Source organism: Trachemys scripta, chromosome 13 (genome assembly GCF_013100865.1).
Source record: "Trachemys scripta elegans isolate TJP31775 chromosome 13, CAS_Tse_1.0, whole genome shotgun sequence".
Classification (NCBI taxonomy): domain Eukaryota; kingdom Metazoa; phylum Chordata; order Testudines; family Emydidae; genus Trachemys; species Trachemys scripta.
Window position 1 is genome coordinate 33,142,676 of NC_048310.1, and position 18,165 is coordinate 33,160,840.

At 40.5% G+C, this 18,165-nt stretch overlaps 1 protein-coding gene across 2 annotated transcripts in view; it reads left to right on the plus strand.

Moving 5' to 3' along the window:
• Positions 1-18,165, plus strand: part of SLC6A2 (solute carrier family 6 member 2) — a 105,395-nt gene that overhangs the window by 68,671 nt on the left and 18,559 nt on the right. Inside the window, exons 10-11 of one of the 2 annotated variants that reach the window (XM_034788775.1) lie at positions 1,010-1,109; positions 16,164-16,264. In XM_034788775.1, coding sequence (XP_034644666.1) covers positions 1,010-1,109; positions 16,164-16,264 — 201 coding nt within the window. Of the gene's footprint in view, positions 1-1,009; positions 1,110-4,640; positions 4,821-16,163; positions 16,265-18,165 lie in introns of those variants that run through there. The other variant, XM_034788774.1, reaches the window with a different exon arrangement.

Consider the following 18,165-nt stretch of genomic DNA (forward strand, 5'->3'; position numbering starts at 1 on the left):
TTCAATGTCTTAGAACACGGGGAAAGTTCCAGAAGAAAGAAAATGTGGCAATATTTTAAAAGGCTAAATGGGATGACCCAGATAATGATAGGCCTTACAAATGAGGATTCATCATCAAGTGTGTGTGTTTCAAGTGGGGTCTCACAGGAATGTGTTCCTGGCCCTACACTATTTAACATTTTTTCAGTTACCTAGAAGAAAACACAAAATCATCACTGATAAATTTGCAGATGACACAAAAATTGGAGGAGTGGTAAATAATGAAAAGGACAGGTCACTGATACAGTTTTAATACAGCTACATGTAAATGTGTAGAGCTGGAAACAAAGAATGTTGGCCATACTTACAGGATGGAGAAACTCTATCTTGGGAAGCAGTGACTCTGAAAAAGAATTGAGGGTCATGGTGGATATTTGGAGGAACATGAGCTCCCAGTGCAATGCTGTGGCCAAAAAGGCTAATGTAACCCTACAATGCATAAACAGGGGAATTCATGAAGGATGTTGATAAATTGAGAGGGTTCAGAGAACAGCCACAAGAATGATTAAAGGATTAGAAAACCTGCCTTCTAGTGATAGACTCAATGACGTTAATCTATTTAGTTTAACAAAGAGAAGCTTAAGGGGTGACTTGATTACAGTCTATAAATCTCTACATGGGGAACAAATATTTAATAATGGGTTCTTCAATCTAGCAGAGAAAGGTATAGCATAATCCAATGGCTGGAAATTCAAGCTAAACAAATTCAGACTGGAAATAAGGCATACATTTTTAATATTGAGAATAATTAACCATTAGAACACTGCACCAAGGGTCGTGGTGCATTCACCCTCACTGACCATTTTAAAATCAGGATTGGATGTTTTTATAAAAGATCTGCTCTAGGAATAATTTGGGGGACATTCTCTGGCCCATGTTATGTAGGAGCTCAGGTTACATGAGCATAGAGATCCCGTCTGGCCTTGGAATCTATGAATCTATGATACTTGTTGGATTTTTTATGCCTCAGGGTGGAATTTACGTCCTCACACTACTGGACACATTTGCAGCTGGGACTTCAATCCTGTTTGCTGTTCTAATGGAGGCAATTGGAGTTTCCTGGTTTTATGGTAAGTGCTTTTCTCTTGTTTTTTGTGATGACAAAAAGTCTTGTAAAATGTTGGCTGTCACACTGAATTTTGTTTTGTTATATGCTTCAACGTATGATGCCTAGTGTATGAGCATATCCATCAATGAACTGGTGAACACTAGAAATAGGACATATATATTAACATGAGGTATTGTGAAGCAGTTTAGTCTCTAATGGCAGTTAGGCACCTAACTGTCCTTTGCGCCTTTAAGCATCAACCCAAATGATGGTGTCACCATAATTACGTATATTAACAAGGATATGATGAGCCAGGCTTGGGAGCTCTCCACAGACACTAAGGTCTGTGTGAGACTGTTCCGTAAATCCAAACAGCAATCTTTCCCAATTGATACACTTTGGTAATTCTGGGAGATTTTCAAAGGTGCAAAAGGAAGTTAGGTGCCCAACTCCCACTAAAAGTCAATGACACCTGGGAACCTAACACCTGATTGCTTGTCCCCCAAAAGGGATGCATACTGGGGGTTTGGAGGGGTGTAAGGAGCCTTCCATAAGGGCAAGGCACAGTGGGAGTTTAGGGACCACTCTGTTCATATCCTGGAGGTGCACAGCACACTCCCTTGCAGGCCAGGCTTCAGGAGATATTCTGACAGCCACCTGGAACTCCCTTCATGCCAGAGTGGCTTTGCACCAACCCCAATGCAATGATATGCCAGTGTACCCTAAAGGAGAATAATGCTCATACAAAGTATGGGTCCAATTCTGCTCTCAGATGCATGCACACAGCTTCCATTTACCTCCTGGGCAGTTGCACAAACAATATTGGAAAGCAGAATTTGGCCATTTGTATTTTCTGCTCCCTCAAGTATTATAAATGCAGGATGGGGCATTAAAAATACAGGACAGTTATATAAGGAAGAAGAAACAGCAAAATTGATTTTTGCTTTCCAAGTGCAAAAATAATCAAACATTGGCAGCCAGCCACTGCTCATTCTCCTCCAAATCAATGTGAATGCATTTAGGTAACCTTAGTCAGAAGAACAGCAACTGTATTTAGTTTACTAATATAATGGGACACTAAATCTGGATGGACCCAGTACTTAAATGACAGGAATTTTAAAATTGGTGTAATCTTGTGGAAAATGTCCTGTGTCGTGTATGTCTGCCAAGAAACAGGTGTGTCAGTGATGAAACTGTTGGAAAGCCACTTGAAAGCTAAAATAACCCTGAATGCTAATTGGATTGTAGCATCTACTATTTCTAAATGTACAACTCTTCCATCTCGTTCACTGCTTTGCTGTATACATGTGATCAGTTGTATCAAATCGTCCTTATGTAGAGAATTTACATTACGTAAACTGATTTTTTTTCTTATATATTTTGCTTTAGAAAATGAATTCTTTCCTTTAGTGGACTGGGTTTCAGACGGTTAAAAGCTTCTTCCAGCTTAAACTTCTCAGGTGGTGCTTGCCACTTTTTGGTTTCAGGTGCAGAGTGTCAGTATTTTTGCCTTAGACCTTTAGACTGTGTTTCATTCTGATTTGAGAAGACACAAGGCATTATTTGTCTTAGAAAGGGCCTGAACTCCTTTTTATATTGTTGGCATGCTTTTCTATTGCTAAAATTAGAGTTTTGATTGCCTCTTGTTTGTGAGGCAGCTAGGGTGCTCCACTGTGTATCAACAATAAAATGTCACTTATTACTGTATACTAATATGATTGTGTTTATATTTGCAACATAATGATCCTGTACAATTCAGTGATGACAGAGTAGACTATTTTTGTTCCTGAAGAATGGAAATGAAAACTTAAACTGTATGTTACTTGGACTAAGAGGATCCTATGTACACCGGGCTCAGTTTTGCCAATTATTTGATAGCAATGGGACTACTTGATAGTAAGATAATAAACGTGAGTGAAGGTGGCAGAATCAGGCCTATATTTCTTCTGTTCAGCATGTGATGCTCAATGGGTTTTTTAACTCTCACTAGCCATTGTCCCTGAAGCTTCTCATGTCTTTTCAACCCAAAGGACTAAATTTTGGGGGCTGTTAAAGATCTGGAGCCTTAAAATTCCACCTGTTCTGTAGGAGGTTGTTTCTTTTTTTAAAAAACCCTGAAACTCAATGTTTGTCCAATGCAAGGAAGAACACCAGCTGAGAAATGGAGGGAACTTTAAAGCTCCATTGGTCACTGAATCATGCTGAACACTTTGGGCAGAATTTGGTCTGTATTAGACATATCGTGCTCTACATATGTAATGGAAATGATACTCCATTTCTCTGGGGTGGGACTATAACATGTCCTGTACTTGTCCCTGTCAAAGCTGATGAAATTATAACAACCTCCTTCTCTGAATAGCCAAATGTTCAAAGAAATTCTGGATTCTCCCTGGGGATTCCATAATGTAACTTGAAATGAGTGTGGGAAACTATATTATATTATAAACCTCTGGCATGTTTTTGTCCTTAAATGATCTGCTAATGTATATTTTCAAACTATACATTAGGCAGTGTAAATCATAATACAGTGTAATGGCCTGTTTTTATTCCCAACCACCTGTTCCCAAATCACCTGGTGTATCGTTGTTGTTGCGAGTTTTTCAAGATTCTCCTGCAAATAACTAATGCTCCAACTGTGGATCAAAGCTCTGAATACAACTACAATTTGCCGTGTTTTTGTAACCTCATCTGTCATGTTTCTGGCCGACTTTTCAGACAGCATAAATGTTGAAAACATGCTTCCAAATTACTTCCCCAACAATTGGTCTGTAAACAAATGCAGCTCAGTATTGAGCTCACATTCAAGGTGCACGTAATAATTCCACTTTTCCTCTTTCAAAATACAATGCACCATCCAGGCTCCCCCTTTAATGACTTTGAGGTTACTTTGCTTATATTTAATTTCTGTTCTGCTTTCAAGCCAGTTGTGTCCCAGTTATTGAGGACACCATCTCGGAAAACTTTTTTTTTCAGTTCTGTCAAAGGCATTCTAAATATTTGGCAATTCAGTAGACCCCTCAAACAATAATCATCTGAACAATGTGATATTAATAGTAAACCTATCTCTTTGCTCCGCCACACACTTTAGGAATATATTGACTGTCCTAAGGGTCCCATGATAATAAGTTGTACTTGGGTAAATAGTTCTTACTCATGGCAAATAGTCCTGTTTTGACAGCATCATTCAAACCATTTATCATACCTTAAGATAGTTGCCATTAAAAAGTCAATAACATTAATCAACCTCTCACGCTTTCTTCTCTATTCAGCCACCTCTTCTCTCCTCACCATAATCAGAGTTCAAGGACACAGCCAGCTAACATTCAAGCATATATTTTCCCCTAGAGACTTTATGTGACTCATCTAAGTATATACTGAGCTAGCTGTCCTGATTACTGGTGAAATGATTCTTCTTTTCCTGACAGTCATCTTATTTTCTTTTTAGAAATAGTGCTTTATAGCTGTCATTGTGTGCTTTATAAAGTTCTCAGGTATCCTTGCTCTACTGCCATTTACCTCCCTTGGCCATCATCTCATCACTTTATTTTTTTAGTTAAACTCCCAAATGGAAACTTTTGGCAAGCAAGTGATCTGAAGGGGCGACGTCCACAATTGCTGCATCTAAGGAAAGCAAAGAATGTCAAACACACAATCTTCACAATGGTAATTCTGTCCATCAGAGGTAACATAAATCTCACAAGTTATAATGCTGCTTTCTTATAAAACAATTACAGGCCCTAGATTTTAGAGGAAACTGCTTTTTAAGAGAGGTAAATGTGTCAAAGAGAGGGCTGCTCATACTCCAGTTTGGCAGCTGAGGCATAAAAATAGCATTGTTTCTTTTGTGATGAAGAGTTATCTTCTATTATTAAAATGAGATTTACTGTGCTTCACAATAGCTAGGCTTGGATGAAGTCCACAAAGTAAATCATCCGAGCTCAGTCAGAATTCACTTACTTGTTAGAACTTCTCCCTTTGCTCATCACCTCTTTCCCTCCCCCCCCACCCCCATAATTGGGGAAAATAGCTATTAATTTGTCTCAAGCAGCTGATAAATGTTTTTACTGACACAATAAAACCTGCTGCTCTATAAAGAACAATTTATTGCAGCCCCAGGTGCTATTTAAATCGTTGACTGATTAAATCTGGCATGGTCTTGACCACCTCTTGTTTTCTGATAGACCCCCGTTGCCTTAGTGACCCAGCAGGAACATTAGCTTAGCCCAAAGGCAAACTTGACATTTTGGCACAGACCAAAAATGTGGAAATATTTAGTTCAAGTAATACCTATGTCCATTAACTGTGAAGCTTTTGTTCCAAAGATTTTTTCCAGGGGAGGGGGAATTGGTTTGTTTTAGCAAGTAAAGATACTTTCGTTGGCATTAAGTTTTCCTTCTGTTAACATAAAGGTATGCTTTGCTCGATACACGTTCTGGGAAAAGCCCCTCCCACCCCAAATTAAAATCTGTTAATTAGCATCACTGCCAGGAAAAGCTCCATGTAGGGTTTACAAGTCACAATCCCTTTCATAGAATATCAGGGTTGGAAGGGACCTCAGGAGGTCATCTAGTCCAACCCCTTGCTCAAAGCAGGACCAATCCCCAGACAGATTTTTGCCCCAGATCCCTAAATGACCCCCTCAAGGATTGAACTCACAACACAGGATTTAGCAGGCCAATGCTCAAACCACTGAGCTATCCCTCCTATCATGGCATGTTTCTGTGAAGGAATAAGCTTAATATTTGTGAAAAATGAATTCCTGCTTCCATTCCTGCCTCGCATTTTCAGTTGCTTAGAATCTTCTAAAAAAAAAAAAAAATCCTTTTGGGCTGAAGCTTTCCATACTTGGGCTCAACCCACAGGTGAGTTTGTTTGGAATGTTTGAGTTAAATGGGTTGAGCCATTTGGATGATGGGGAGACAAATATTAGCTAGGAACTGACTTTCAACATTATACTTTTGTTCAGTCACACATCCGTTCACACATAGATACAGGAGTGCCACTGAACAGTCTGAAAAAGAGGGAGGGGAAGCAATCAAAATGGGCCAAATGTGAGTGGCATTGCAATCCCCTGTGCCAGGTCACACTGCCACTCACTCAAATTTGGCCCATCCACCACTCCATCATGCCAGCAGCGAAGGGAATCTGCCATTACACCACTCAGCTCCAGTCAGAGAGTTAGGAGGGTGTTGACCTCAGCTGGGCCCCTGGTGAGTTCAGATTCTCAAATGTGGGGGGGCATGCCCCCCTTGTTTAAAAAGTGGTGGGGGACAGTGACTCTCCTTCTCCACCACTGGCACCCATGCAGATACCAGTACAACCATGAATGAAATACCTCTACAAACATTCATGTGAACAAAAACAGTCACAGAAATAGTCATAGAAAAGCAAACACAAATGGTGCAGATGTGTTTGGAATGAATAGAAATTTGGAATTCATGGATAAATTGGGGAAAATGTTCCCCACTCTTCTCCCAACTCTAACAGAAGTGTCAATTTTGGTGGCCTCCAAATCTCTCTGAATGGCACTGGCCATGCATGCTCCCTACTGCTCCTTGCGCACCTCATGAGGGTGCCTCCTAACCACAGCAGTCCTTCCGTCTTGCGCTATTGGGTGACCACGTGGCTGCAGCACCCAGCGCTGTGCAGAGTTGGTTCCATAGGGCAATTTTAAAGAGAGCTACTGTAGCATCCCCCTCCATCCTCCTTCTCTCATTGCTGCTCATCTCAAGTGGTGACTCAACTGTCTGATTGAAAAATTGCTACATCTCTCATTTTTCTGTTCTCTTCCTGCTTCCTAACACCTTGCTCCCAAAGGCCTGTACATGTGACAAAGTCAATCAAGTGCTTCCAACATGACCCAGATTTTTCACATGCGAATACAAATGTCCTCCCAATGCTGTCCATATCTACACAAATAAAACCTCACCTAATATTTTTCCAAACAAAACCTATGAATACACATTCGTGGGAAAATGCACAGGGAGGTAAACATGTTTGAATTAAATCAAGATCCAATTTTAAAGATTAAATTTGCCTGCCATCATTTGATCAAATAAGCCATTTAAAATGTGATTGACGTATATCCTCTTTGCAATTCAAAAATAACTTTAATTTGTATAAAACATAAGGTTAAAAGAGTATGGAACATGACATACTCAACATAGCAAAATGAAATAGAAGATAAGTGATTGAGATATAGTTATATATATAACTTTAGGATTCCAGATACTGAGAACTGATCATGTTACTTTTTGGATGCCTACCTCTTTCAGATAAGAGAAAACAGTTTCTCTCCAGGGCCAATGGTCTACACAGGGGTTTATGTAGGATTTGAGTGGTCTCTGGGCCTCATGCTGGCCCTCGGCACCGGGATGATTTACGCCCTAAATCTATAATGAAGCCATAAGCAAATCACACAGCAGAGGATTGTGCAGGAGCATCTGCAGTGTATGAAATTTCATCCTGACTAAATACAGTGGTCTTTATGCAGTTGAGATGAAAGCATATTGCTATGTTAAAGAATAATTTTCAGTTACAGCTGGGATCTATTTGTCATATTTTTTACTAAGCTGTTCTTTTATGCCTATTAATTTGATTGACATGTCCAGAACAATTATTTATGCAAGAACCATGCCAACAGTCATCAGTGGAGTAACAAAACATTAGTGTGGACACACTGATAAAACAGCTTTGCTGTTTACGTATTTCAGAGATTACACTGAAATTCTCTTTAGCACTAATGTATTTATTTAGGGTCTTTGGTCATAAAACTTAAGTGCATCATAGCTGCTTTCCCAGTGAGAAACAGAGATGAAGTTCATGCTGGCAGTCATGTATTAAAAGTGATACAGATTCTCTCAACTGGTGATTAAACCAAATGTTGGGTTCAGGGCCGGTGCAAGTAAGTTTCGCGCCCTAGGTGAAACTTCCACCTTGCGCCCCCCCCAGCCCTGCAGCAGCTCCCCGCCCCCCCTCCGCCCTGAGGTGCCCCCCCTGCTGCAGCTTCCCACCCCCCGGGGAGCCATGCGGCAGCTCCCCACCCCAGCTCACCTCTGCTCCGCCTCCTCCCTGAGCACGCCGCCCCCGCTCTAATTCTCCTCCCCTCCCAGGCTTGCAGCGCCAAACAGCTGATTGGCGCTACAAGCCTGGGAGGCAGGAGAAGTGGAGCGGCGACCGCCGCTTGGGGAGGGGGCATAGGAACGCTGTAAAAAAAATTGGGGGCACCGCTTTTTGGCGCCCCTAAATCTTGGCGCCCTAGGCAATCGCCTAGTTTGCCTTAATGGTAGCACCGGTCCTGGTTGGGTTTATAATACCAAATCCTGCTCATGATTGCAACAGCCACCACTATGTAGGGTTCTCCCCCTCCCCCATGTGCCACGTTATAGAAGCACAAATGAAATTGGGTAAGTGGCTTTCAAGAAACATGAAGAAAGCGAGCAATATATATTGATAAATCTAGATAGATATACACGCCTGCTATGGAGGTCCCTTTTCAGAGCTGTTATTTGAAAACAAAAATACAGCATTAAAAAAAAACATGTAGTTTGAAGGCTACTTTTAGAGGACTTAAATGATTTAATTTGTCTTTTCAGTAGAAATGGAATTCTGCGTTGTCCTTTGCTTTGCAAAGGGAAGTTCTCTAAGCTTGGAGGTATTTTTAATATTATTTCTGAGGGGTTTTTAACCAAAGTATCTTTGTCACGTACTTCATGCTTGAACTGGGGGGCTAGTGGAAGAAAGAGTCCACACATATTCTTTTGAATTCAATTTGATTGTATTTGTGATGCTTTCTGTGAACTTTAAAGCACCAGAATTTTGATCAGTGTGTTTACTCTAAGGGTGAAATTCATCCCGTTGCAGAGAGCCTGTCATGATAGTGTGCTTTGTTTTGGGTGATTTTCACCCTGTCTCTGTATTATGATTAGGGAAATGTGAACCTCAAAGAGGTTCAGGGGGTCTGTTCAGATAAGCAGCCGAAAGTTCAAATGCTTCTGACCATCTTGGGTCTGCAAGACGGGGTGAAAATCTCACAAGTACAGGCACTCCCATTAGATTCCCTGAACTTTCCATTTCATGTGGCTTTCTGCAGTGCTCCAGTCTTGTCCCTGGAAACGAGGAGGTCATGTACAAAACTGAAATGTAATTTTTAAAATTGAGAACCAAAATTTTCTGTGACCAATAAATACAGTGGGTGTTTGGTTCAAGTTTTGAGCAAGAACAGGAATGTGGAGAGAAGCTGGCAAACAGAAACAGACAAGAGAAATAAAGGAGAAAGAAGGGTGTTTAGTTGGAGGATGCCCCTTTCAACCCATGGTTTTATAAGGCCGAGTCCTTGTAAAGACTTCCTTGGCTTCAGGAGGATTTAGATGGGGTCCATAATGCTTCTGCTGTATTTATATTCACATGCCACTGCAAACATAGCTATACCTATCCCATATCATAACTGCCCTGGCTTGTGCTCCTTGTTCTTCAATTCCACCTCCATTTTCACTGTCCTTACTGGTGCCAAATTACATAGCATCCAGAAGGATGCCCAGTTGTGACAGTCTAGGATATGTTTTCTCCCTACACGATTGTAGTGCTGCTTTTTCATTTGTCCTGCTATTATTGTCACTAGCTGTTGAGCTGCCTGTGCCAAGTGTGAACAGAACATATCACTGAGTACCTACGGCATCTGCATGTCCTGGCATGTCACCGTACTGCTTCGGAAGGCACTTTCACTCTTGTATGAATATTGTGCCTACAGGGTGTGGTGTATTCTCCACCTTTGGTGGCCTGCCACAGGCTAACAATTTGATACAGTTAAATATCTAAATTAATTTGATTAATCTAAATGGATATTAAATTTCCTTCCAAAAAAATAAAATCCAATTAAATGAATAAATAGTTCTCAGAACTCAGTTTTACACAAAATCCAAACCATACCCTGGTTCTCCCAGCACTATTGGGTAATAACTTTTTTCTGGTAAATGACTTGTGTAGGCCATGGTTTACACTGGCTATCCCAATCTCCAGATGGGCCAAAAGCTAGTTAGTGGGAGTTTTGTCACTGACGCCAGAGAGAGCAGAGTTTGATCCTAAAAGACAAGGCAATTAACTGTAGCATGTATCATCACCACTTACATTTAAAGTATATGACTCTTTACTTCCAAAGATTTCAGAAGCACTTCATAAACTTTACTAATTTATGTTTATAGAACCTACACACTTTGTTGTCAGGGTTGCAAAAGGTTGTTGAGGGTGTATACATCACCCACAGTAACATACAGTGGCATGCAGCCACTGATCAACAGTACAAATCAAGATTCAAAGAATTTAGGATAGGAAGTTGGGAAGAATACTTTACCTAACTGAACTGGGCAGAATTAGGAATGCCAAATGTTAAAGTCACATGATTAAAATGGGGGAGAAGATTTTATATATGACCATTTAAAATGTTAAAAATAAAAGCAAACTTTACAGAGAGGATAGTCAGCACAGGTTTGCAGAGTTAGTTGGAGACGTCAGCGTATGAATAGAAATAAAAGAATAAAGAAGTATGTATTGTAACTGCACTAAAGTGGCTAGAGTGTTTTGCTGAAAAGGAATGGATTACTCCTGAGCTTAAAGTTAAGCACATGCTCAAGTATTTTGCTGAACTGGGGCCTTTAAATTGCACATTTCTAAAGCACTAAGCAGCAGTATTGTCTAATGGACTATGAGCCTGATTCTCAATTGCTTTTCTGACAATGTAAAGAGACACTGCTGTAAATGAGAATCAGCTTCTACAAAATTTTAAAGCCAGCATATCAGAGTTAAACAAGTTTAATAAAATATGAGAAACGGTGCAAACAGGTGGGCTGAATCCTGTAGCTACACAGAAACATACCATAGAAAAAAAAGTCCTTCTATATGTTAAGGATTGTAGGTTAAGAATATCAAGGATTTGGTATGTTCTTCATATCGACAGTGATGGAGCAGAGCTGGACTGCTATATTGAAACTGCAGTGGGGGATGTGGGGAACAAAGTCCCTTTATTTTCAGAGTTGCATAGTCATATATAATATGATCAAAAAGACTTTAGTCACAAAATGCTTTGCTAATCTAACCATTCAGGGGGAAAGAATGCGTTAAATGTGGGTACTGAAGCAAAATTATGCAAGTCAACTGGTTCCATTTGAATTGGTCCCTAAGAATAGGCATTAGTACTGTGGTAACACCTTTCAACTCTCGTAAACAAGTTCCTATGAGAAAAAGCCTTCAAAGTTATGGCTCTTTGCCCATTAGCTTTGGGATGAAAAACAAACCTGCAAGTTGCAACATACTTCTCCAGTATATTAATACTTGGAGGTTCAGTACGTCTACGTGAGCGTGACACTGGTCAAAGAGAAATATTGAGCACTGAGCCAAGAGCCCTTTTTTCTCTTGGAGATTTCTCTAATTACTTTATTTGTGTTGTCTCTAGGCTTACAAGCAAGGAATCTTTTTTTATGTATGTGTTTGTTTATTTTACGGTGGTTCTGACCAGGAAATTTTTTCCAAGCTATCACAGCAGCAGTGGTCATGTAATTATAAACTGATGTGGGAAAATAGTCTTGGCACAGATTAAACTTTTGCAAAGTGATCTCTCCTATTGGGAAATGCTACCAGGAGAAATTCAATTCAAAGATTTCAACAACAGATACAAAGCCGGGGCTTGGGGGGAGAAATTAGCAATCTAATCATATGGAAGGTAGACATTTTACAATTATTTTGCATAACAAATTAAAACTGCCAGTTAATACATTCATTTATGTTCTAATAAAATATTATGGGTGGAAAGTAAGTATTTCCAGTCAGGAATTAAGTTCAAGAAAGGTCCAATGAATATGAGTTAGCATGATTTCTATCATTTTTTCTTCCGCATACCGAGCTTCCTACAATTAGACATATCTTTATCAGTTTGAGACTAGCTGCAATACATTTGACCCCTGTAGACTCTCAGAACCTTCAGCTAGTGCAGACTATGGTAGCCTACTGCAGACTCTCACAGGAAGGACCTCATGCCTACACACTGGTTCCCAACTTGTTCAGCGGTGAAATTCATGGTGTTGGCTTAGAAGCCCTATAGAGCTCTTTAGGGTTTAAGTCCTGCCTACTTGAAAAAAAACCCACATCCCTTTCCTCACTCATTGCCACAGAACATGATATGTGCGGAGGTACTCACACTAACAGACCTCTAGTTTAAATGAGCAGTGGCTGGAGGCAGGATGTTTCCTATGAGAGGTTCTCATCTCTGGAACAAATGTCCATCCTTGGTCCCACAGAGCCTGACACCCTTCACTTAAAGAACATGCTACAAAAATGTTTATTTTCCCAGGCTTCGGAGAAAGGGACAAGTTGAGGACGGTGTAAGTGAGGTAAACGATGGGTGCTTGCCCAGATAGGTTAGGTGGCTCCAGAAATTTTGATTTTTATGACTTCCACGGCTGCTTATGTCTATATATCAAATATATATACATGAGAATTTAGGTGCATTATCTAAAAGGAAATACATGAAAATAATCACATTTCATCTTTGGCTTTATGTTCCTGGTGAGATATGGCCTTTAAGGGCCTGATTCTCCTCTCACACCAGTTTCACACTGGCACTAATTGGCAACCATGATGCTATTTCAGCAGAGATTCCAAAGACTGAGTCGCAATGGAAGCTGAACTATACTCTGATCCTAGTCCTAGCCCAAATAACACTTTTTGATAGGTGCCTTAGGTGGAAAGACACGAGGGCTTCCGCCAGTTCACTGATAGGACAGTGGGAGGAAACTTGTACTGCCACTGTGTATACTGTGTCTGGTCACACACAGAGGATTCTAGCTTTTAGTGCTGTAATATGTACTATGCGAGCACGCACACACACGAATAATAATAATAAGAAGAAACGAATAAGGTATTGAGAACCTTAGCTATCTGATGGTTTAGAGGAACACCTAAGTGCTTCAATGATAGTTTGGTTAATTTGAGAGAGTCTGTCTGCTATGCTTCTCTCCTCTCTAGTCAATGTCAGTTGCATATAAGTCTGTTCTGCTTCTCATTTTCATGCATCCCTCTTTCCACAGAGCACAGTAACAACCATTGGATGTAGCTAACTTTCAGCTACAGTTTTTAAGTGGTGTTTGGTTAAATAAGGTTCGGCTCACAATGAAAGTAATAGGCTCATGTATTTACAACTGCTAATGCAAATTTATAAATGCTAATCAAGTGATCAAGGTGAGTCTACCATGTTTATAAAAACATGTTCTATGTCATTCATTTAACATGGCAAGTTTGATTATAATTATTTAGAGTCTGATCTTGCAGTCTCATCAAGCAAACCCTCTGCCCCCAGCTGCCCAATGATTTCAACAATCAAAACTCCCAACAGTTTCCTATAATTGCTGCTTTTTACTTTTTTACACATGTGAACATGTCATTTATCTTCTAATGTATCTTCTGTGTCAGCAGTATTAATTTAGGAGATATTGACAATGTGTACAGAGATAATAGTTTTTAGAAAAAATATTTGGTATTATTGAGTAGTTTCCTGCAATGCTTTGGGAAATCTAGACCAGGGCATTGTAGCCTTCCTGTTATGCTCATTAATGACCTGGGAAAGGGGGTGAACAGTGAAGTTTGCAGATGCTACAAAATTATTCAAGCTATTTAATTCCAAACCAGACAGCGAAGAATTACACAGGGATCTCACAAAACTGGGTGACTGGGCAACAAAAGGGAAGATGAAATTCAACATTAATATGTGCAAAGTAATGCACAGTGGAAAAAACAACCCTAACTATACGCATACAACGATAGGGTCTAAATACACTGTTATCACCCAGGAAAGAGATCTTGGCATCACCGTGGCTAGTTCTCTGAAAACATCAGCTCAGTGCACAGCAGCAGTCAAAAAGGCCAACAGTATATTAGGAGATAGTAGGAAATGGATAGAAAATAAGACAGAAAATAGCGTAATGCCACTCTATAATGCTATGATGTGTCCCCCCTTGGTGGACAATTCTGGTTGCCCCATCTCAAAAAATGTATAGTGGAACTGGAAAAGGTTCAGAGATGGGCAACAAAGAGTATCAAGGGTATGGAAAGGCTTCCATAGGAAGAGATACTAAAACGCTTCGGGCTGGGCAGCTTAAAAGAGATGACCAAGGGGGGATATGATCAAAGTCTATACACTCATGAATGGTGTGGAAAAAGTGAATAGAGAAGTGTTTTTACCCCCTTCTCATGATACAACCGCCAGGGGTCACCTGATGAAATTAATAGGCAGCAGGTTTAATACAAACAAGAGAAAGAACTTTTTCACATAAGGCACAACTCAGCTGTGGAAGTCGTTGCCATGGAATGTTGTGATGGCCAAAAGTATAACTGGTTTCAAAAAAGAACTGGATAAATTCATAGGTGATAGGCCCAGCAATGGCTATGAGCCAAGCTGGTGAAGGAAACACCACCATGCTCGGGGAAACCCTAAACTAGAGCCCTGCATGGGACTATTCTTTAATCCTACTCCCACTTGCACCTGCTATATGGCAGTGGGTCCTGTGGAACCCACAGGATCCCAGACTCACTGCAGGGTTCTACACTAGTCCTGTGTAGGTCTCTACCCTAAACCTCTGACTATCAGAAGCTGGGAGTGGAAGACAGGAGTGGATCACTCCATAATTGCCCTGGTCTGTACAATCCCCCTGAACCTCTAGCATGGAGACAGGATATTGGGCAAGATGGACCATGGTGTGATCCAGTGTAGTGGCTTATATTCTTAAGTTATGGCACACATCTAAACTGAAAGATAAGCACCTAGACAGATTCTAGAGAAGGTTACTGAAAGATGAAACGGCATGCATTACAAAGACAATGTGTATTTCTTCACACTGCGCTGAAAAAAGTGGAACTGGTAGCTCCTCTGAAGAGTTACAAATATGTGGATTTACTTTACAATCAGCGCCTTATTTATTTGTGGGTTTTTGTATACGAGTATGAGTGAGTTGTGTAATTTGACTACAAGTAGAATAGCCCACAGCCATAATAAAAAAAGCATCTGTATTCATTTTGCCATTTCAATGTTTGAAATGTGTTGTGGCTTAAGTGAAAATGAAGCTCAACATGTCTTTCTCAGGTTTCAGAGTGGTAGCCGTGTTAGTCTGTATCAGCAAAAAGAACAAGGAGTACTTGTGGCACCTTAGAGACTAACAAATTTATCTGGGCATAAGCTTTCGTGGGCTAAAACCCACTTCATCAGATGCATGCAGTGGAAAATACAGTAGAAAGATATATATATAGATAGATATACAGAGAACATAGAAAAAATGGGGGTTGCCATACTAACTCTAACAATTATAACATTCAAAAACCAGTCAGAGAACACTTCAACCTCCCTGGTCACTCTATTACAGACCTAAAAGTCACAATTCTTCAACAAAAAAATTTCAAAAACAGACTCCAACGAGAAACTGCAGAACTGGAATTAATTTGCAAACTGGACACCATTAAATTAGGCTTGAATAAAGTCATTACACAAACTAAAAACTGTTTCTCCATGCTAATTTTTCCCCTACTGCTACTCACACCTTCTTGTCAACTGTTTGAAATGGGCCATCCTGATTATCACTACAAAAGTTTTTTTTTTCTCCTGCTGATAATATCCCACCTTAATTGATTATTCTCGTTAGAGTTGGTATGGCAACCCCCATTTTTTCATGTTCTCTGTATATCTATCTATCTTCCTACTGTATTTTCCACTGCATGCATCTGATGAAGTGGGTTTTAGCCCACGAAAGCTTATGCCTAAATAAATTTATGTCTTTCTCAGTAGTCGTGGGATTTACAATTAGAGTATCATGTGAATAGACAATTAGAGAGAAACCCCAGCCCCTTTGAACTCAATTTCAAAATTCCTGTTAGCTAAAATGGGGTCAGCATTTCATCCTTACATTATTTCTGGTTTGGAAGTAACTCACTTATATTTTTCTGAGACTACAAATAACAAATATGTTTGGTTTTTTGCCACTGTCTACTCATTTTTGCCAACTTGAAGTCTGTGTCTCTTCTGTTTGTGTTTAACTTGCAGGTGTGGACAGATTCAGTGAAGACATCCAGCAAATGATGGGCTTCAAACCGGGCCTCTACTGGCGACTGTGTTGGAAATTTGTTAGCCCTGCTTTTTTATTGGTAAGAGATGATTTATTTATTTATTTTGTCATGGAAAGAACACTATGAGGAGGCTTCCTACCAGCTTATTCATACTAAAAGCAAGATATTAAGCAAATTCATAACATTACTCATCAGGGCCTACGCTACATGTTTTGTTGCCCAGGGCAGTATAGATTTTCAGTGCTACCCAAACAGCTGAGCAGTACAAAACAAATACTCTGCCCACCCAATTTTGATGCAGACACACACCCTGGATGTTAAATTTGGCATCCCCAGAACCAGGTGTCCAGAGCAACTTTCCTGATTACTGGACCCTAAGGCTGGCCCTGTTACTCGCGGTTATCCCCAATGTTGTCAGCCAGGATAGCAGAAGCCATTTTGACTCATTTTCACATTTGGAGAGGCTGCATTTTGGGTGAAATTTGTCAGACAGGAAAAAAAAATGGTTAGTGGTCAAGACCACCAAATCAGTTGTAGGCATCACTTGTAGCCCCTTCTCTCCAAACTGGTTTAGGAGATAGTGACTCTGCTTGGTAACCCAGATGGTGGGAATGCTCTCCCTATCCAAGACACTGTGAATGTGTGTGTGTTGAAGGAAGGAGAGGTACAGTCCTCAAATTCTTTTTTTGTGAACACCAGTTAGGAGCTAGAGGTTAACTGTATGGTATTGAAAGGCCATTTGGCCTGGAAGGGTCCTCAACTGGTTCAACTAAACATTTTAATCCTTTGAGGTTTCTCCATCATCAAATCTGTATGTAGATCTATTGGCTATATTGAAGTTGGCTTGGAGAACTAGTGTGTGTATGATGGTATGTGTTTATATTAACGCTGAGGTTTACATATTTCTCATTTTACACCTCTACCCCGATATAACGCTGTCCTCAGGAGCCAAAAAATCTTACCGCGTTATAGGTGAAACCACGTTATATCGAACTTACTTTGATCCACCGGAGTGCGCAGCCCCGCCCCCTCCCGGAGCGCTGCTTTACCGCGTTATATCAGAATTCGTGTTATATCGGGTCGCGTTATATCAGGATAGAGGTGTATTCTCCTCTGGTCACTGTACAGACTATAAGGCTGATGAATGCTTGGTGTCTTATTGGGTTATAGGTCAAGTTAATGTCCTGTCTTACCAAAAACAGCCATTATGCCCCCAGCTTCAAATTCACTTCCTGCGTTTCAGCTGCCATGAATTCCATTTTATAATCACACCCCTCTTAGGCTGACTTCCTTCTTGGGAACACGAATGGTAGCGGGAGGGAAGGAAAGGAAATCTAAAGTGTCAGGACCTGTGCTCCTGAAGAGAACTCCACTGGAAATGAAATAGAGGCCTAGACTCCCCAGCTACCTGCTTTATCTGACACATGACTCTATTGCAGGCAATCATCCTCTTGTACAGTACAACTAAAGTTCCTGGTTGTTCAAGTCCTCAGTCCTGTAGAGTCAGAAATTCCACTGCAGCAGGATATGGGCTTCTACCTGTTCCCATTTACTTACAGCTTAATGCAAACAAGCATATGTACACACATGAGTTTCAGTCTGTGATTCAAAAAGTGACAGAGCTGTAGTAATCTGTCAAACCAAAGTGTCTTTCAAGGCTACCCCACACCAAACATGGGGATCTCAATACTTATAGAATCCTTGTCCCTCGGAATCCAGACAGCATAAAAGAGATTCAGGCTATGTGTAAACTATAGATTACTGAGGTATAATTTAGGTCACTCAGGGGTGTGAATAATCCACACCCCTGAGCAGCATAAGTTTATACCAACCTAAGCACTGGCACAGACAGCACTATGTCAGCAGGAGAGCTACCACCTCTCGCAGAGGCAGGAGTTATTAGGCCAATGGGAAGGCTCTTCACTGCTTGGTTTAGAGCATCTTCACCAGAAGTGGTGCAGCTGCATCGGTGTAGACAT